The sequence below is a fragment of the Gopherus flavomarginatus genome, chromosome 5 (genome assembly GCF_025201925.1).
Source record: "Gopherus flavomarginatus isolate rGopFla2 chromosome 5, rGopFla2.mat.asm, whole genome shotgun sequence".
Classification (NCBI taxonomy): Eukaryota; Metazoa; Chordata; order Testudines; family Testudinidae; genus Gopherus; species Gopherus flavomarginatus.
Window position 1 is genome coordinate 67,995,907 of NC_066621.1, and position 21,283 is coordinate 68,017,189.

The 21,283-nt window shown below is 39.3% G+C and overlaps 1 protein-coding gene across 9 annotated transcripts in view; it reads left to right on the forward strand.

Moving 5' to 3' along the window:
- The window catches only part of DCDC1 (doublecortin domain containing 1), a 414,877-nt gene that overhangs the window by 392,301 nt on the left and 1,293 nt on the right, over window positions 1-21,283 (forward strand). For 6 of the 9 annotated variants that reach the window (XM_050954983.1, XM_050954988.1, XM_050954989.1 and 3 more), the window contains 4 exons: window positions 1,033-1,212; window positions 3,698-3,848; window positions 7,019-7,128; window positions 14,143-14,205. In XM_050954983.1, the coding sequence (XP_050810940.1) occupies window positions 1,033-1,212; window positions 3,698-3,848; window positions 7,019-7,128; window positions 14,143-14,205 (504 nt within the window). Of the gene's footprint in view, window positions 1-1,032; window positions 1,213-3,697; window positions 3,849-6,559; window positions 6,820-7,018; window positions 7,129-14,142; window positions 14,206-21,283 lie in introns of those variants that run through there. The other 3 variants (XM_050954986.1, XM_050954987.1, XR_007774648.1) reach the window with 2 other exon arrangements.

The window sequence follows — 21,283 nt, forward strand, 5'->3', positions numbered from 1 at the left end:
AGCCCAAGAATTATCTTAATAAGGAAGATGAAAAAGGCACTATAGATATGTGCATGAGCAATTGTATCCAGCATAGTAAAATGGGCTTGATAGTTTCAGTGCTAATCATTCCTAAGGCTATATCTGAATATGTGACAAGAGCAAACAGTGAAGTACTAATTTCATTAGACAGGTTTCAGAGTAGCAGCCATGTTAGTCTGTATCCGCAAAAAGAACAGGAGTACTTATGGCACCTTAGTCTCTAAGGTGTACTTGTGCCACAAGTACTCCTGTTCTAATTTCATTAGAGACATCCAGACTCAAAAAAGTAGTTTCCATCTATATGGAATAGTATATACCAAAACAGAGGAAAAAAATTAAGATTGGATGTATGTACAAGATCTTGGAAAACTTCCACTCTTTGGTTTTGGAAATATTTTAATCAAAACTGTCTTGGAGGCTCATGGGCTTTGTACAAATTGGTGAAAAGAAACAATACTATGGGATTGGAGCGTGTTGACATGTCTATGATGTAATTAAGAGATAAAGCACAGTTCAGCATAACAAGCCATTTTTCAAAACCTGATTGGATAAATTATTATTCATAATATGAGTATTTACACTATGTATTATAGATTCATTGTCTTGTATATTTAAGCATGAGAGAGAAGCCCAATTTTATATCACTGAGTGTTATGGCTGATTATAGGGATACTATATAATCCTATAGCTATTGTCTCTCAATATCAGTCACGTGAGGTCCTGATCATAAAATATACATCCTACAACATACAGTATCTCAATTCCAGTTAGGCAATTTTAGGGCCACATAATCACAATCTGCTCACAGATTTCCACTGTGTTAAGCATCAATCATCATTCAGTGGGATGGATGGAGATCATCATATAGCCCTCACTGTTTATGATATTATTGTACTTAAAATAGATTATTCTGTTCTTCTCTTACATTTTCTATTTTGCTATATATAAAATACTATAAAGGGATGTGGCACCTATGTTAACTTCACATTCTCCGAAATCTTTTCATTATAGACACACTTCTCAGAGGTTCAAGCATCACAGTTCAAAAGAAGTTCTCCATTTTCATCTAAATTGCTGTCATCCAAACACAGATGTCTGTATGATCAACCATCTGCAAAAAGAGTGTGGGCTTACCAGAATGGTTATAAACCCAAGCAAGGAGTTTATGCCTGGGGAAAAACAATTTCAGAGGTAAAGTACAGCAGAAGAAATCAGTCTTTCAAAAGCGCTGCCTATTGCTAAAAGATGGCTTCAGTAAGGATTCAAAACCTGTTAAGGAAAACATGGACTTTTAGAGGTTGAATTCTGTGTTGGAATTACATCAGCAGAGAATCTGGCTCTAGGAGTCAGAGTTTATTACGATTTAGCAAGATTAATATATATTTAATGCAGAAAAAAGGGAAAACACACTTTTCCTATTATGGCAGATTTTTCTTGGATACATTTGTTTCTTCTCTATAGGTGATGCCCCTTAGTAAACTAAAACCAATATGATGTAATTACCAAAAAAATCTCTTAAATAGACTTTCTGCAGATATCCTTAACAATATAATGGAAACAATTCAGGCAAAAGAATGTGTGATGTACTGTGACCCAAGGCAGTAGCAATTTATATAGTACATCATCAAATTACCAGGGTAAAAAGTCCTCAGCTTTCTGTTCATGCGTACAATGGCAGAATTGTAAAGCTCGTCAGTATATACTGATTCTTAGATATAGAATATTTTCTCATAAACAAATGTAGGAATGTATTTCTATTTTGTTTTCATTATTGTAGGAAATACCATTTGGTAAAGTAAACCTTTGAATAGGATTATCCTAAATTTAAATAATTACATTATTTTAGATCATAAACCAAATTCAGCCATGTGAGGCAAGAAGATAGGGCCATGATAAGGGGAAAGTGCATGCCAACATGAAGCATCTGCAACTCTCGCTCTGCCTGGGAGGTCACATCTAACCAGTACATCCCCCAAAAGGCCAGAAAGGAAGTGTGATCATGCTGGCTGGGAAATGCACTGATTACTTGCATCACCTCATGCAGCCAGTGCGGGCAGAGCTCTCATGGAGCCCCAACTGTAAGATAAAGCTGCCTCTCTGCTGGTCTCTCAGCAGACCTTCTGTGGGATTGCAATAGGGTAGTCAGGTCAAGTGATGTAATGGAATGCCTTTGGCCCCACTCCTGTATGCCAGAGAAGGTAACTCAAGTGAATTGTTTACAAAGTAACCTTTTTTTTTTTTTTTCATTTTTTGACAACCAGTGGTGTTTGCACTACCATCTGTCCCGCTCTGTTTTAATTGCTTATTTCAAGGACCCTCAAAGGAAATTCCTAGCCTTTCTCTTTATAGTATGAGGGCTACAGAAACATGACAAAAGCACAGGAGCAAAGGTGAAGTGGGTTGTGTAGTCATCAGAACATCAAGATGAAATTGTATCTCCTCCAATATTTGCTGAGTTATTATTGTATATAATACATGTATGTGAGACCCAGGTTATCAGAATCACACATGCCTATCCTGCCCACAGTTTTCCAGCTTTTGTTACTGCTTCCTTCTCCTCTCCAATAACTGCTGTCCTCCCCAAGACCTCCAACTGCAGCCACCTGGTCCTTTGAATTATTGCAGCTGCTGTCCATCCACCTCTCCCCCACACATTGCGTATTGTTGTATAAAGTAGTAGCTCCAAGCCTGGCATTAAAGTAATTTCTGCCTCCTGCCCTGGCATCAAAGTGACTCAGGGGGACAATCTCCTTCCCATGCCAAGGCTGCTCTCACAGCTTCTCCCTCTGTATTGCAGTGGCTTTCACCCTCTGCCCCAGTGGAGTGTCTCTGGGAGCCAGAGCAGCTCTTACAATAGGCTCCGATGAATTCTCTTTCAGATTTGAGAGCAGAGCAGCCATGAATTATTAGATTTTTGTATATTTTCAACTTCTGTTTGGAACAATGAGTCTATTATCTTGACTTATTTACTTAATGGTTGAAGTGTGTAATACCTATCTTGAAGAGTTAGAATAATATAATAAAACAAGTATTCATTTATATACATATAGTCATTTATATAACCTTGTGTATGTATTTAAATGTGTGTATGTAGATTGAGACACACATTTTTAAGGCCTTTTTCTTTGTCTCATTCTGAAATTATACATTGATCTTAAGACCAAACCATAGATAAAATTCTTGAAATTGCCCAAACATTGAGCTAAAGCATTCCATAAATCCAGAAAGAGCTAAATGGGGGAGCTAATATAATTATATTAACCATTCATATGCTGACAAATATATGTAATTTGAAGGTTCATTAATTTTGGTCTTTATTTTTTTGGTGCTTATTTTTAAATAGATTGTCTAATAGAATGTCCGTATTGCTTTCTGTTCATATTCTCTTTACAGTGTTGTTTCTGTCTCTGCTGCCTTTCTCTGTATGGACCAAATCCTGACCTCTTTTCTCAGGCAAAATTCTCATGAACTTTAATGAAAGGTTTGCCTAAATAAGGATTTCAGGTCTGGGATCCAGAGAAGATTCTACAGCACGAGGTTCTGTAACATCTCTTTCATCATCTGTTTGGTGGTGTTCCACCATGTCTGGCGAACTGTATTTCTGTGTTTATTTTACAGCATAAGTCTGTGCATCTGTATGCAGTGCTCAGTATCAACACCATTTTCTCCATTTCAGCTGCTGGATAACTGCACCACCAGGCTAAATATGCAACAGCCTGCCAAGGCTCTGTATACACCGGATGGTGAGCCACTCCAGTCATGGGATGAAATAGAGAGAGACATGCTTCTGGTTGTTTCTGCTGGAAGTCCTTTTCTGAGCAGAAGAGGTAATTAATCACAGATTCAGATTTGTCCTTCATGAAAGAAAGTGCCAAAACTTGCTATGTGTCCCACTGTTTGTTATTAGAAAGATAGGTTAAATTAAATTGTAACTTAACTGTACATAATGGATGAGATCCTGTCCCTACTGAAGACAATAGTAAAATTACTATTGACATAAATGAAGCCAGGATTTTACCCAATGTTTTTAATATGACACTTTACAAACTACAGTAATTTAAAATAACATTAAAACTAACCAAGTATTTTATAATGATTTTCTTTTAACAGACTTATTTTACATTGATACTTTGTTTTAGCCATTGAACTGCTCTTCAAGCTATTACTTAGTTTTCCTATTTTTCCTTCATGCTTGTTCTTGATATTAATGGTGTGATAAAATCCCCAAGTTGCGAACTATCTGTTACCTCTCTTATCAATCCAGCAATAGGTTTCTAAATTCCAGTAATTTAAAGTATTGTATCCCCCTCACCTGGATGATAGCTGCAGGTTGGGAGGTGCCTCCAGACACTGCAGGGAGTAAGAAGGCTGTTGCGGGCAGGGAGTGGGGGGTGGGGAGGGACATCAGCTGAGAAGGTCAAGCTCCAGGCAATATGTATAGAGAGAGTAGAAATGCAGGCCCTCGGGGAGGAAGGCTGTTGCTTAGGTTGGGACTGGGGAAAAATAAATCAATTGCTAGAGAGGACAGACCCTTAGGGAGGAGGGACTGAGCCTAGCTGAAACTGGGATGAAGACTTTGAAGGTTTGAGTTTACTTCCGAAAGACTTCATGCTGGGTATAATAAATGAGATCCCAGAAGGAGACTGTTTGAATATCTGGCCTGTATGAACTCTTTTAAGGGTGCCTCAGTTAAAGAGAAACTGAGGAAGGCCTCAGTAAACCCATACTTGGCCAGAAGGGGCAGCTACAGGGTAGGTGTGCCCATTCAAAGCTGTACAATCTAGCCTTTTGAAATTGAGAAAAAACAACCGAGAGATTTAGTAGTGAGATAAATAACAGTAGATTTCATGAATATCTTATCCTCAAATAAACTGAAGCTGAAATGAAAGTGATCAATATTTATATTCTGCATTATCAGAAAGCCACATTTCAAAGGACCACTGTATTGGCATTGCTTAAAAAGAAACAGTGAATTGGATGGCTGTATAACAATACATACAAACAGTATTTTCCTGGTTTTGTTCATTTTTGAACATATTAGCCTGGGAAAGCTGATATGTAGCTAGTAAATTCTGACTTATGTATGTCACTTCATGTTGATGTGGGCTAGAAGTGTCCTCACCTAATTAAATTAAGCCCTTATTTTAAGCTATGTTTAGTCCAGGTTCTACCATAAGGTTTTACTTTTAGATGATTAGATTAGATACACACACTTCTTGGCATAAACTACTAAATCATTTTGATTTAGTGAAGTGACCAAAAGAGGTCATGCACTGGCAACAAAACATTCTAGATGTAGTCTGTATTTCTGTTGTGTAGTTGCAATTATTTTCTACTACTTCTCATAATTGAGAGATGTCGCACTTCTAAATGCCATGAATGTATCGCCTTTTCACATACTGCTCTATTGTGACATGTTGGCTAGAACCAAGTGGGAAAGGAAGCAGGCAGCATGATGGTTATAAACATAATACACGATAATAGATTGTTTGGTGTCCCCTTGAACTGCTGTGTGCAGAATGATTTAGAACATGATATTAATAAGCAAAAGTCACACGAATTGATTCAAAACTAGTTTTTATTTGATGCTTTAAATTATAACATTTAATTTCAAAATATTTTCACCATAAGAAAAGATCATAGTCTTACTTGATATGTGAAACTAAAGAATAATTTCAAAGAAAACCTACATCCAGCACCATTAATCAAAATCTGAGAAGGTATGTTGGCTATTCCAATGATCCCTATGTTCACTGAGGGGATTTTTTTTCCAGTTGTAGTCCATAATGTGCTCTAACTCAATTTCAGAACCTTCACCCTGTCTGAATTAACTGTCAATGTTTATCCTTAGTGGCCATTGTTGTGCTGCTGATGTTTCAGTGAAATGTAGTATGTTCCTGATACATTATTGTTGTCACTAAAGGAACTGCATTTTGCAGTATATAGTGTATCACTCAGGTGAGTTCCAGTACATCATATTCCCTGATTCTTCCACTTCTGTTTTGAAATATTTAAATCTCCCTTGTGCCACTCTAGATGTGACTACTATCCCAATATTTTTTGAAATCCAAAAACTAGATTATCCCCTCCATTTCTGCAAGCTGATGAAACAAAGATCCACCAGATTTCTCTTGACAGGTGTTGAAGGGAAACACAGTGTTGTCCTGAGCTCTATGAGACTCTATGAAAGCTCTGTGGGGTCAGGACTCCACAAGATTTTGGAGACAAGGATGATGGAAGTAAAGCAGGTGACCAGCCAAATTGCATTCCCTGCTGAGGTTTCGGATATTCGTTCAGCATTTCTTCTTGTTTTCAGCATTAACATCCTCAGTGTCCTTTCTTAGGCTGTTACTTTGTAACTGTGATGAGACTTGACCAATAGCATTATTGCTCTTATAAGAAGGAAGAGACTCAGCAGAGCTGCAGGGAGGGTCAGGCCTGCATTAAGATGTTTCTGTCTCTGGAACTAGGGCTTCTCTTTCTCAAAGACCTTGAGTATCCCTGAGATTAGAAGGCTATACTCCCTTTTCTCTTCTAGACTCCCAAACACACTTACCCTTGAATGGATGACTACTTAGAAACTCCACAAGGTCAAGCTGCTGCAGTTTCCAGCTCTTCTGTCTCTACTTCAATGATTCTCTCCACCCCACCCACCAGCTTTCTGCTCTCTGCATGCAGCTTATGTGATATGCAAAGTTGGCTAGAACTGTAATGACCAATATGAACTCCATACCTATCATGAAATCTTGAATCATTTCCTCTAAGGCTCTATAATGGTATTTATGGCTCAGAATCCAGGTAATTCACATTAAATGTATTATTGGTATCTTTATTCTCTCATGTAATGATGCCTTTAACATATGTAGTGCTGTATGTGACTGGGCTGGATAGAAGCTTCCAAGTATCATAAGTATCAATCATAGCTGTTTTTACATCTTGATAATACATTTTTGAAAGTACAATTTTAATAATTTGTTTTCTAAAATTTTTCTCACAGCCATCAAGCAGCAGGTGGAAATTAGAGCTATTTATGCCAGAATCCGAAAGCAGCAAGGTCCAGATGCCACTAATATTGTTGTCTCTCCTTCAGATAAACTTAAAGGACAGGTTGTATTTTTCTACTAAGGCTGCAAATGCTGTACAGTTACAAATACATTATTTAGAGTTAATATAACTTTACCATTATGGTACATAAGATGTAACCTTATCACTTACTATATCACCTTACTTTTATTTTAAATAGGGATATTTACCTCATCTTTGAACATTCAAATGCCTGAGGAATTCATTGATGAAAGTGTAAATCCATGAAATTTACTACATTGCAACCACTTTTCATCATAAAATTGACATGCTAGTGTAGCTAATACTGAGAAATTCCTCATCTTATTAAAGAAATATTTTTCCACTTTTCCACTTCTCGAAAACTAACAGTTCCCATAAAAATTACTGGGGAGATTGTAGGTCAGTTGTTACCTTTACAAACATAGCCCTGACCATTTCTTCAAGGGCCTGAAATCAACCAAAACCCCATTTCACTAGATCTTTGCCAAGTAGTCTCTGTGTGACTGAGCTCAATAACCCTGATTCAGCTCCATGAAAATGAAAGAGCCCACTTCAACTGAATGCCACATTAATTCTTCCTATCACCCCCTGTTCTAAGTACCCATGTATGGCCTTTAGTGGTGAGTTCAGGAGACTGATTGTGCTGAGCATGATTAAGGATTTCCCTGATGTTGTTATTTGTGCTGGGAGAGATCATAAGGACTATTGTTAGCTTCTAACTGCTTTTCCATAACAGCCTTTAATATTTTAATTATAATTAGATACAGGCTGTCAATCAAAGAAGAAAGAACCAAAGAAACAATTTAAAATAAATGTTTATAGGGATATGGCAGCTGAATTCTCAAAACCAGATATGAAACTGCAACTGCATAGGAATTTGCATTTAACTGGACTAATTCTTTTTTTTTTAAATGATTTTTTTTACACTGAAGTGTGCAAATACAGAATCCTAATAATTAGGATTAGTGTTCTGCAGCTAGTCAAAACATCATTAGCAATAGTTCCTCATTCCTCTCCTCTCTTATTTTCTGGTCTCATCTGGAGCTAAATTGCAGCCCAGCTAATTAGGGCCTGGTCCAGCGAACAATCTGCACTTAAAACTCCCATTCGCTTTAGTGGGAGTTCAGTGTGCAGAATGCTGGGTAAACCAAACCATGTATATGTAACAGTCTGGTTGGGTCCATATCGCAGTCTATCACCCTAAGTGCTGAAGAAGGCTGTCAGTTGTTCTGTCCCCTCTCTCTTCCCCGCAGCCTCCAAGCGAGCCATTGTTAATTGCTACAGTGTGACAGGATACTATCTCCCAATTGTGAATATCAGCTGGGCTGTGGCAAACAACTCTCCTCTTCCACTAGCCATAATCAGAAAGAAAATCCAGTCTGTGTGAAAACACAAATGTGTTGGTTCACTTCAGATGTTTTTTCTGGTTTCTGTGAAAGGAAAAGTCAGTCTCTGAAGGAAATACAACTCAGTGGACTGGGCGGGGATGGGGGGAGATACAGGGACGGCCCACATTTTGGCCGGGGAGCTCAAATGATGCCCCCATGTGACCTCGCTGGGGCCAAAACTTTGAAATTTCTCAATTTTACCTTCTTCCTCTTCTACTCCTTTCATGGTACTGCTCTGCTACTTACCCCAATAAAGGAGAACTAACAACTTAAAATGCCTTGTTCAAAAATTTTAAGTAACACTTAACTTTCAAACGCCTGGACAGCAAATGTAACTTTTCTTGTCTGCATAGTAAACATTGGCATTTTTATCTGTTTGAATAATCAAAGTGGTGCTCTCCGTGCCTTCTTGGTTGCAAAGATTTGAACTGCTTCCTGCTGAAGGTCCACAGTCTGGGCCAGCTCATGCTCTACTGAGATGGTTGCAAGGCTGACCAGCCTCTCCTGTCTTATTGTGGAGTGTAGATGTGTTTTTATTAACTTCGGCTTGGAGAAGCTGTGTTCTCCACTGGCAACTGATACAGGAAGTGTTAGAAGTATGCACAGAGCAACAAAAGCATTTGGAAAGAGGGTGGTCATCTTATTTGTGCACATATATTCCAAGAACAGCCTTTGGAGTTGATCCTGCTGAAAGATATCTTGAAAGGGATTTCAGTTCATCACCTAAATCACTCGCATCAATATCATGCGTGTCATCAGGTGTCAACACTGTCTCTAGTGCCCTGCATTGCTGGTGAAGGTCTTCTTCAAGGTATAGTGAGGAGTTTTGGAATATCATACAACATCCCAAATATACTGCTGTGTTTCTTGAGCTGCATGAAATGTTCTTCAACTGACTATATTGCACAATTTAGCATCTGGTTAAAGAATTCAATTTTGAATTGTTGTTTGAGGTCTCTTACAGTTATTCTGTGCCTCATAATCAAAATGTCTTCTTCGGTGACTCTTGTATTCTTAAATGGGTGGGAAAATAGCTTCAGTGAGAAGTTCCTCTGCCAACTTCTGTGCACTCTTCAGAACATTTTGAAATCCCTCATCTGACCGGTAAGGCTGTAGGTATGACTTTGCTTTGTCCAGTTGTTCCATTGCTCCAGATATATCAAGGTCAACACCTCGGAGACTCTAGCTTACAACATTTATTTCAAAAACAGTATGTCATGCCACAACACTAAGCCACACAGAAATGTGAAGTTATGTATGTTTCTGGTGATTCCATTTCCCTCTGCCACTATTCTCCCATGAACAGTTCCTGTCATAGCATTATCCTTTGTAATGGCAACTGCGGCATCATCTATCTTCCCAATTTGGTGTTTGATAGACTTTATTGCCTCCACTCAACTTTCCCATTGTGTGGCACTCAGCGATTTCAGTGTCAGAGAGGATGTTCCCAGATGTTGCTTCAAAATTTGCCATCAGTGAGTTGATGCAGAGAAAAATACATAGAGGCTTTGAATTACATTAAAAAATTCAGCAGTTTCACTAGAAGCTGATGCTGCATCACTGACCACCAAATTCAGTGAACAAGAACTGCATGGGCCAAAAAAAGCTTGAGGGTTTAACTCTCGGGTCCGTGTCTGCACTCCTCTGTTCTTTCCTCTCATATGGGCACCATTATTATAGCCCTGACCTCATGGCAGCTATCGCAATTCCCGTATCTTTTAGCTTTTTAAGAAGCACTTTTGTCATACCAACTCCTGTAGTATCATCAATGTCAATAAATTCTAGAAAGTGTTCTCTGACAGTCACCATTGCAGGGATATTTTCACTAGGTTCTGTTGTTGGTACAAAACATACCATTAAAGCCATTTGTTCCATATAGCTGATGTCAGGTGTGCAGTCCAGAATAACAGAGTAATATCTTGCTGTTTTCAGATCTGCCACAATCTTCTGTTTGACTTTTGTTGCCAGTAACTGTATGATCTCATTTTGAATTGTTTTTCCAAGGTAGTGGCGTGTGTACTTTTCTTGGGTGGTGACTCTTCTTAGATGCTCCTGGAGTACAGCATCAAACTCAGTCATCAGCTCCACAATTTTAAGGAAGTTTCCATTGTTTGGCACATACAGCTGATCTGAAGTGCCACGCAGAGCTAGGTTTTGGATAGCAAGCATTCTTACAATGGCAACAAGCCCTTTCAGAATATTTTGCCAGTAAAGAGACTCTGATGCAATCTTCTCTTGATGCTGATCATCTGTGGTGGCCTTTAACCTTAGTCACATCTCAAGCTCTTTCCACCTATGGAATGCTCTCTGGTGACATGCTAGTGAAGGCAGGAGGCTGGACTCAATGACCTTCAGGGTCCCTTCCAGTTCTATGAGATAGGTGTAGCTCCATATATTTTATTTTTTAACTTCTACTTTCATTGTCTTTGGGGAAGATGAAGTTTTTCACTGGCTGTGGCCCATGCAGTACAAGGAAGTCCCTCAGGCTACTGCTCTAGTGGGTCTACAGACCTGGATCATCTAGACTTAAGGAACTAAACTCAGCAGCAGCTGTTTCTTGCATCTCCACCACACTCTTCTCTGATCTACACTTTTCTTCAGGAATGTGCATGGTTACATCCATTTGAGATGGAGATATGGATGCTGCAGTAGCTGCCAGGTCACCTGCACTCTGACTAACTGGAAGATCAGGCATCTCCTCACGACTCACATCCTCACTGGATGATCATTTGTGTCTATGTATCTCAGGGGAGCTCCTTCATGCTTAGATAGAAAAGCTTCTTTTACTTTCTTTCTTTTTCTGAATGCTGCCCCAGATGGGCGTTTTCTTCTTTCACTCATGACTGCTATTCTGTGCCAGCTATAGTGGCTCTCAACACTCAGTTGAAGGGGACAAATAATCAGGCTGGTAGCAGGGCCTGAGTGAGGGAAGATGTCAGTGTCTTAAGGGCCTAACTGGCTCCTACTACTACAGTTGACTGCCTGTTCTTCTCAAGTGGGTTCAGGGAAGCAGCAGGAAACAGGAAGCTCCCTGAGAAGCTGGTGTTAATCAGTCCAGGCTCCTGGGGGTGCTAGAGAGGTACATAAGAGGCTCCTCCTCCTCTCTCTCCCTGCAGCTCTTGCTGCTTTCTGTTATTCCCTCTCACCTTTTCGCCTGCCTGCCTGTTATGTCTCTTGTGCCCTCCTTCCTCCAGCACAGCACTCCACCATCTCTGTGCATCCAGAGCAGAGAGAATACATATGCACCAGCAGCAGACACGATTTTCTGCAGTCTGGGTCCTAGTGGTGCCTCCCCCGCACCCAGTCTGGTACCTGAGGTGGCTGCCTCACTTTGCCTCATGGTAAGGCCAGCCCTGGGGAGATACAGTAACTCCTCACTTAATGTTGTAGTTATGTTCCTGAAAAATGCAACTTTAAGTGAAACTATGTTAAACTAATCCAATTTTCTCATAAGATTTAATGTAAATGTGAGGGGGGTTAGGTTCCAAAGAAATTGCGGGGGGGGGGCAGACAAAAGGCATTATATGCTGTACAGTACTGGTTGGGAAGTGCGCCTGGCTTACCCCACACAGGCACAGCCCGCTGAAGGCAAGGACAGTAGGAAGCACCTTCACAGCATCAGCGGCAGCTTCCCCGGAAAAGAACAGGCACCGACTTTGCCAGGAATGCTCCAGGCCTGCCTGTTCCTGTCCCCGCTCCACTCCAGGCCCACCTCTTCCCACCCCCACTCCACTTCCTCTCCCGAGCACACTGCATCCACACTCCTTCCGCCCCTCCCCCCAAAGTCCTAAGCGCTGCCAATCTGAGAGGGAAGGGGAGGAGCAGAGACACAGCGTTTCCCCACTCCTGCCCCTCCCTCCTAGCGCTTTACGCTTAGGACTTTCTGGGTGGGGGGAGGAGCAGAGAGGCAGCACTTCTCCACTCATTCCCCACCCCCCTCAAAAGTCCTAAGCACCGCCAGACTTCTGTTTGGCAGTGGTAGAAGCGCTGGGAGGGAGAGAGAGGAGGCAGGGAAGAGGAACTTGTGCAATGCTCCCTTGTAAGGTCGCTGTTCTTCCAAGAATCTTACAAGCAGTGGACAGAGCAGGCAGCCAAACAACATTATAAGGGAGCATTGCACAACTTTAAACGAGTATGTTCCCTAATTGAACAGCGACGTAACCTTGAAACAACGTTAAGGAGGAGGACGTTAAGTGAGGAGTTACTGTAGCTGGTTTGCTGTGGTAAAATGTTATCTTGAGTTAAATTTGCAGATGCTTAAAAAAATCATCAATTGTTTGTCAATATTCATTAAAGAAAAATAGGGAGGTTTTGTACCCAGCTTTACAATGTCCCCAAGATCAATTGGTAAAATTTACTATTTGTAACTAGTAAACAGACAGCATAATCAAAATACAAAATTTAACCAAAAGGATAACTTTGAATAACAGACTTTAATAAATGAATAGACTCACCCAAGGTTAGTTATAGTAGTTCATAGTCACTGTTGTCAGTGCTTGTCAAGTAAATTCGGTACTTGTTCTTCCAAATGTTTGCTTTTTTAATTATGGAAATATTCCATTTGGTTGAAACTTATGTGGTCTATCTAGTAGTAATTGGCTCCCATATAGCTGCCTGACTACATGATTATGTCAGATGTATTCTACCACTTCACATTTTTAATAAACCTGGTAATGTCCGGTTTTTGTTTTTTATCAATTTGAATCAGCTCCACATAGGCCACAAATCAGATTTCAATATTTTTGTATGAACAAGAACCATTTTATTATTAAGCTAGGATGGTATCAACATCCCTGAACCTGACAGCTTTCTCTGAAAAATGTATTTCCTGCTGCTACAGAAACGTTAAGGTGAATCAAATGTAAATCAGCAATGACAGACCAGTGACCAGACTGTACACTGTATCCTCAAGAGAACTCTGTTTGCCTGCATATCTCATGCTTTACTTGTCTAAGCAGTTTTCTTATTCATAATTAACATGGACTTGATAGCCCCAAAATGTTCACTTGCAAGATGTTTTCAAGAAAAAGAGAAATACCCTCTTTTGTGACCGCCTGCCCTTCTATGGCCAACCTAAATATTTGAAGCCTGAGGATCCATACATTTATCTCTAACTTTTTCATGTACTGTATGTCTGTCTCAACTTGAAATTCATTAAAATGTTCTCATTCATATATATAAAATAGAAAAAATCTCTAGGACCTGATTCTTCTCTTACTCTTATTTTGCATGGCTGTAGTTCTAGAATTCCATTGACATCAATGGAGTTACTCCTTATTTACACTACTGTAAATGGGAGTAAAATTTGTCCATAATTTAAAGGATCATTGTGAAGGTTGGTGTTCAACCTATTTTTTCCCTTTTACATCAATTTATAAAGTCCATGTTATTATTTGTAAGGGGAATTATTCTGTTCCTTGAATACCAAAAGTGCTTCAATGCTCTTTTCTGATTATAACAAATCAGCATATATCTGTACACTGAAGGAATACCCTTTTGTTCTGAAAACATTCCTTTTTTAAACTGTAAAGGTATATTTTAATTTAAATATTTGTTAATTAATATTTTAGAATTATTTTACATGTTATGAACAATGCCTTGATTGAGAATATGAAAGCATTTAATAATTTCACAACATATTAATGGAGACTAATATTTTCTAATTTAGGCCAAAACTCCCAGTTCACTTCTGGCTCTTACTACTGGTGCTCATTACCAGCTCAACAACTAGGTAAGCTAAGATATTTAGACATCTAAGCTGAAGCCAACAAAGGCTACCCACCAGCCTTTGGATAGAGCACTCAGTGTAATTAGCCAAGCCACTGATAAATGTTTTATATATTTTTGGCTGAGTATTTGCTACTAGTTGCTATTTTCTGAATTCAGGAAGACTGTCACATACGATGCAGTGGGAAAAATCTTCCCACTTTCCCAACACCTGTGGAAAATCTCAGGGGCAGCAGAATCAGTCAGTTCTGTTTAAGCACTGGAGAGACAGAATTTCCTGAGCTCATGCATAGTCTGCAATACTGCTGTTGTTTTTAGCATTTTCCACAAAATAAAGGTGGTTGGAGAGGTACAGGGAGTATAGGGATGAGGCTAGTACAGTAACTCCTCACTTAAAGTCACCCCAGTTAACATTGTTTTGTTGTTACATTGCTGATCAATTAGGGAACATGCTCGTTTAAAATTTTGCAATGCTGCCTTCTGACATCATTTGGCAGCCGCCTGCTTTGTCCACTGCTGGCAGGAAGAGCAACCCCTTGCAGCTAGCTGGTGGGGGCTTGGAACCAGGGTCGACCGGCAGCCCCCCATCAGCTCCCCCTATCAGCTCCTTGCTCCCCTAAATTCCCTGTGCAGCAGCTGCCCAGCAGACTAGCAATTGCAGCTGTCCCTCCCCACACTGCCATGTGCTGCTCCTGCCTTCTGCCTTGGAACTGCTCTCTGAGACCCGTCTTGCTGTGCGGGAGGAGAGGAGGAAGAGGGGGACTAATATCAGGGTGTCCCTTTCCCCCCTGCTCCTGCACCCTGCTATCCCATCTTCCATGGAGCAGAGGGAGACACCACAGTGCTCAGGACAGAGGGAGCTTGCTGGCAGCAGCTGCAGCTGCAGTCTCAGCAAGCTGATCTAATTAACAAGGCAGTGTACTTATAGGTAAATGCGCATCTCTCTCTCACACACACTGTGTGTGTCTCTGTCTCTAGCGCTGTCTCCCCTCCCTCCATTGCTGCTGCCTTTTAGAGTGTGAGAGTTAACCCTTGAGGGCTCAGCCAATTCCAAGTTCATCATTTAGCAGTAAGGCATTCCCTGGAAAATATCCCACCCTCTGACTCCTTCACCTCAACCAAGCTTCACAATCATCATGACTGTGTGCCAGTATTAAACTGTTTGTTTAAAATTTATACAGTGTGTGTGTCTGGTGAAAAAAATTCCCTGGAACCTAACCCCCTCATTTACATTAATTCTTATGGGGAAACTGGATTTGCTTAACACTGTTTTGCTTAAAGTCGCATTTTTTGGGAACATAACTACAACATTAAGTGAGGAGTTACTGTAGAACAACTGCCATGTAGATCAACCTCTACAGCACCCGGCAGAGATAAGACAAAGCAGCTGCAAAGGCTACTACAGTCTTAAGAGCATAAGTAGTAGCAATGCCACAGGTCTCCTTACACAACATCAGTGCTTGGAGGAGGATTGTTTCAACCCTTCCCATTGAACTACCTGGCACTAAGTTCTGGTATTTGGGTGTGAAGTGCGGTGATTTGCCCCATACTAATTAAGGCACAGACCCAGGAAAGCACTTATGCATATTTATATTGATTCTGTGAGTAGTCTTAGCTAACATATGCTTAAGTGCTTTGCCAAATCAAGTTCTAAGTGTATTACCAACAAGTGGCATGAGTTGGTAAAAATATTATGATGAGAGGTGAAATGGCTGCTGTAATGTCTATGTCTATTATGCAGTTAGGAAAAAGGAAAACATAATCACACGTTGACTGAACAAAGTAGTGACCACTTTACAAAGCAGACCTGTGTACCTGGGAGCTACTCTCTTGCCATAGTTCGAATATAACTCAGACATGCTCAAGTTTTTTTCCGTTTCCGCTTGGGGGTGGTCTGTGCTTTTGGGGTGTCAGTCAGGGGTTGTAGATCTCTAGTATTGATGTCTGTTGACCAGGATGTCTGTTTGTGTACAACTACCGTATGAATAATTGGTGCAACACCTCAAGCACAATTGGTGAGCATTGGAAAAGCCAGTAGCATGCTAACATAGCAAACAATTAATGTTAATTTCAAATTTAATTAAAATACAAGAAAAATCCTTTTGCGAAAGGGCAAATTGGTTCCAAGTTATTTGCTGTAAGAAAGAAATAGAACTTAACACTGTTCCTTTCAGCAATAATCTTGCCCTTATTCATCATTATTAAGCTCTGAAATTGGTCAAAAAACTATATTAGGTGACTGGAAAAGATATAAAAGACATATATAGTTTCTTCTTCAAAGATCAAAGAATGAAAAAGCTAGAGTGACCACACCTACAGGAAAAAGGGTATAACACTAAGGAGATGTCAGTTAGAATTTTTACTTATCTTTTCTTTCAAAGACTTGATAAAGATCTTTTGAAAAATGAATGTAGACTTAAATTACTTAAGAAATAATGAGCAAGGTTTAACCTCTTGACTACTGCCAACTGTCCTAGGTACATACAGAAAATGTGGATCATTATACTATGAAATTTTGGTTTAAAGGGGCAACATCACAATTGCAGTGGATTTTAGCAATGAAGTGTCTAAATATGCCTTTTATTTGAACAGCTTTTTCTTTTCACATTTCCAGCTCCCTTCTCTTTCTGTGATTTATTATTCGCCTTTCCCCACATATTTACTGTTTTCAAGTATGTTATTTATTTATATAAATTGCTGATAGTCCCACTAGATCACTTGTCTCTTCCTGGGATGAGTAAATCATTTCTGAGACATCAATTCCTAATAGTAATGACCAGGAGGTGCTGCTGCTGGCTATAATTCCAACTCAGCAAGGCACGGGACTACTGGACAATTGGAAATGATGATAGCAGCAACTGCAGTCAGAAAGTAGAACAGAACAACAATAAAAGATATGGTACCAAATTTGCATTAACAATGAATACCAGTGTGAATATTAGATACTGGAGCTGATCAAAAAACATGAAAATTTTTGATGAAAATCTTTGAAATGTTCAGAGGGGTATCAAAAATTTGACAGTTTAAACATTTTGACCAGCTCTATTAAGTATACCCCATGTTTGGCACAGCTGAAACAAACATATTTCAATCTGTCACTGATGTTGCATACGTACCATACAATGCAGTCCAAACTCCCAGATTCTATAGGGTGAAATAGAAGTGCCATGTGTTTCCATCCTAAATCTTAAAATATCTTATCATTATTGCTGAGTTGAAGGAATTGTATTACAATAATTGCTCAGATGAGATAGGAGCTGCATTGTACATATGTAGTCACAGTGACAGAACAGTCCACATCCCAAAGAGTTTACAATCCAAGGTCTTGGGGGTCTTTCTGGTAATTTCAGTGGGTTTTGGATTAGGCCCTAAATAAATAATATGGAGAAAGAGGGTGTGTGCTGGGGTTGGGGAGGAATTAGTTTAGTCTATATGTCAATTAAATTCATGGAATCTCTACTAAAAGGCTAACAAGGGTGCCATTTAGTAATAATTGTGTTGATGGTATTTTTGTATATAGACACTGTCATTTAATAACTGAAGTGAGACAAACAACTCATTTCATATAGGTCACCACATCCCCATTTGGTGAGATTAATTACTTTGACTTTAGCCAGTTTTGAACCAGACACCTGTTGATGAAGTGCTCTGTATCCCATTACCTACCACCCTTATCTTTTTTGGATGTATTAAATATACCTTAAACCCATTGACCAAAACAGTGAAGAGGCACACGATTGTTTTTAAAGTTAAAAGAAATAGCTGACTTTTTAGAATCTCAAAAAAGTTTACCCTCACTTTGAGTTTTTAGTGAAATTTTGTGTGGATTCTTATTTTATAAGAAAGTGTTTGTTTCTACTCAGGTCCAGTTTGATAAACTAAGTGGAACAGAAATTATTGCTTGTAACTACTGTATAACAAGCATTTAGATGTTCGCTCTCTGTGGGTCTCCTTTCTGGGGTTCATTATTATTAGAACTTTATGGGATGCTCTATATAAACACCAAAATACTTCACTCTTGGCATTTATGCTCTAGTTTTTTTATTTCTTATGAGATCCATTTCTTCTGTATCCATAAACAAGTACCCCTTCCCCAAGATTATGGTTAAAAAGAGGTTGCTTCCTGATACAATAGATCTGCTAAGGCCGTATACTAGGAACCTTGGTCAAGTGGTCGGAAAGGGCCAAATTTTGCACACTCTTACATCTCTGCAACCTTATTAGCTTAAATAAACTGAAAGCAAAATTAGATAGCCCATTGGTGGTAGAGGAGACAGGAAGAAAGTGAGGGAGGGGAAAGAGGTCTGAGAGGAAAGTCCGTGTTTGGGATAAAGAAGAATGAAGATCAAGGAGTCTGAGGAAGGGAAGAGGAATCATTCTGCAGTTTTGGTGGATCCAGGCCTCATTTAGCCTTAGTCAGCTCCTAAAGATCACTTCAAAATCACATTATAATCCCATTATGAATATACTGCAACGTTACCATCTACAGATAAGAGGCAGAACTGAAAAAGTAGCTGTGCTGCTTTGTTTTGTTTTAGCTGCACTGAGTTTTCAATTAGGATTATGCACATCAAGACAGTTCCAGTAGGTTTTTGGGTGGTTAAGCCTCCAATTTTAATTGAACTGCCTTCAGCTGATGATAAAAATCTGCCTTTTTAAAAGGTTGTGCAAACTGCATAGTTTCTGTAGCATGTTAAATTCAACTTGAATTTGCATTATATGTAATAATATGGGGAGGGAGATTAATGGGTTTCATGGAAATGTGTATTTGTCCATCCAAAATGTAAGGCAACTTAAGCCTCTTTCCCTCAGAATGGTTCTTTTTCTTTCCTTGTTTCATTTTATTTTTCCATGTGTTTCTTAAAGCAGTCTTATTCTACTGCCTTCCGTCAAGTTAACATATAAACAATAAGGTACTAAGGAGACTTCTCTGGTCCAGCTCCTAAGCTGCATAAGAGCTTCTGGTTGACACACCTGAGGAGACGGGGCAAAGGTAGTCTAAAGCCCTGGTTGTATTTCCCTTATCCCCCTGGACTTCCAAGCGCCAGTTCAGCACTGGCACGCTTAACTTGCACTGGCTTGTAAAGGTTCATATGGGCAATAACGCTGGCCAGGGTTCACCAGACATACCCATTCCTACCAATTGCAAACTATATGCCAGAGAAGGAAACAGGAAGGAGTGAATTGGAGCTAGAATTTTTGTGCCTGCTGAACCTTTAGGGAAGCTTTATAATCACTTTAGTGATGCAAATATCCTATAGTATGGTGAGGGATCTGGCTCTTTGAACCCCTTATACTCCCCAATACACACAATAGTATGTGCTTATAAATCAATCTTTTATTGCTCTCCTAAAAGAACTTACTAAATAAAGCTATTTTGTTTTTTAAAAAGAATGTTAGCCACAAGTAATGCTGTATTCTTGAAAGCTATAAAATCCTTCCAGTCATGAGATAAGTCCCAGGCATTCTTATATTCACAGGTAAGTTATTGTATGGAGAAATGTTGAAGGAAAGATTAAAAAAATCTTACTAATGTGAAAGAGATTATGAATTTTAATAAACTAAATATATCAACTGCATATGTAGGAGAAAGGCAACCTTTCAATGTTACCTTTCAGTCTTCTGCATACACCTGTGACCAATTTAGGGGAAAGGTAAGCCTAGAACAGAAGGAAATTAAAATCAGTAAAAAGGGGCATGCATTTTGGAGTGAATGAGGGCAGAGCTGTTAATGCAGATTAGCACCCACTTTTGCCTGCCCAACATACCAAACAAATGACCTCCCAAGTGACCTCCCAAGACAGAGGTCTGAATGTTTTATAATAATAAATTAGTCCCTTAGTACACTCTTTCCTCTTTCATAAATCAGGGATTAAATTATATGGTCTCACAGTTTTGATCCATTTGACATCTGTCTATAAGCATACTGGGTTACTGCTGTTTTATCTGGTGATGTCACATATAGGTAAGTCAGGGACACCAATGAAGTTCTTGTCTTCAAAAATCCTAGCTTCATTCCTGCTTACAATAATATTCAAAGAGAACAGTAAGCACCCAATATAACAGTTAAGTGACACAGCATCAAACTCACAGACAGAGCTGAGCATGCAGACCAAGCTCAGCAGATTTATGGGGCTCTTCATCGTTTTGCCATAAAGATGAAGAAGCAGTTATTCACCTGTGCACTTTTGCAGACTTCTGCCATAGGCAATGGTAGTGTTCTGAATTAAAAAAAGGGAGACTATTGTGTGATTTGGGGTAAAGGACAATCAAGTTTGCCAAAATTATTTGAGTTCTCAAAATTAAGCATCTTTTTGCTCAGCAAAATTAGCAAAATGTTTTGTTTTTGTTTTCTCCATCCCACAAATTAAAAAAATAGCTGTCCAACTATATGCAACCTGCATTGAACTTGAAGGGAGGAACCCAGTTTCAGGAGGGAATAGTGTAGAGGAGGCCAGGAGACCAGTCTATGGGTACATGGTTAGAATTCTACCTGCAATTACAGCATTTCTGTAAACAGTTCTTTTAATAAAGAACTAGTTTACTTTTAGAAACATGGAGTCTCCTTCTGCTATTACCTTGGACCCAGTACAGGAAATACAGCTCATGTCACAGAGCATAATCTCTATGGCACCCAGGGATTCCCCCAGCATAAGGAAAAACCCAAGATAGTTGGTGAAACTGCTTTTTACTGCCACTTTGCACTGCTGGAAAAAGACCAGAGTTTTTAAGTTGTTACCTGTTTAAAAAAAACAACAACAACAAAACCCATCTCTAGCACCATATCATTAAAGATCACTAAAGCTTTCCTTGACTGTTTCTGTCTCTATTTTTTTTATGTCTGCCTTTTTCTTGCTAACAGTAAAGTCTGATGTTAATGGAAAAACCATTAAAAAAACCTGTTATCCTATGAAGAAAAAGTGAGTGCACTCAAGTGTAAAAGGAAGACTTATCGATCAATTTTCAGCTAAACTTTGCTTGTCTGACACTTTGCTGTAGAGGAATGTGTTTTAATTGCATGACCAGGTAGTTCAGATTTCCGGTCATTCTTAGTAAAGACCTTTTTTATAACATTGATAAAA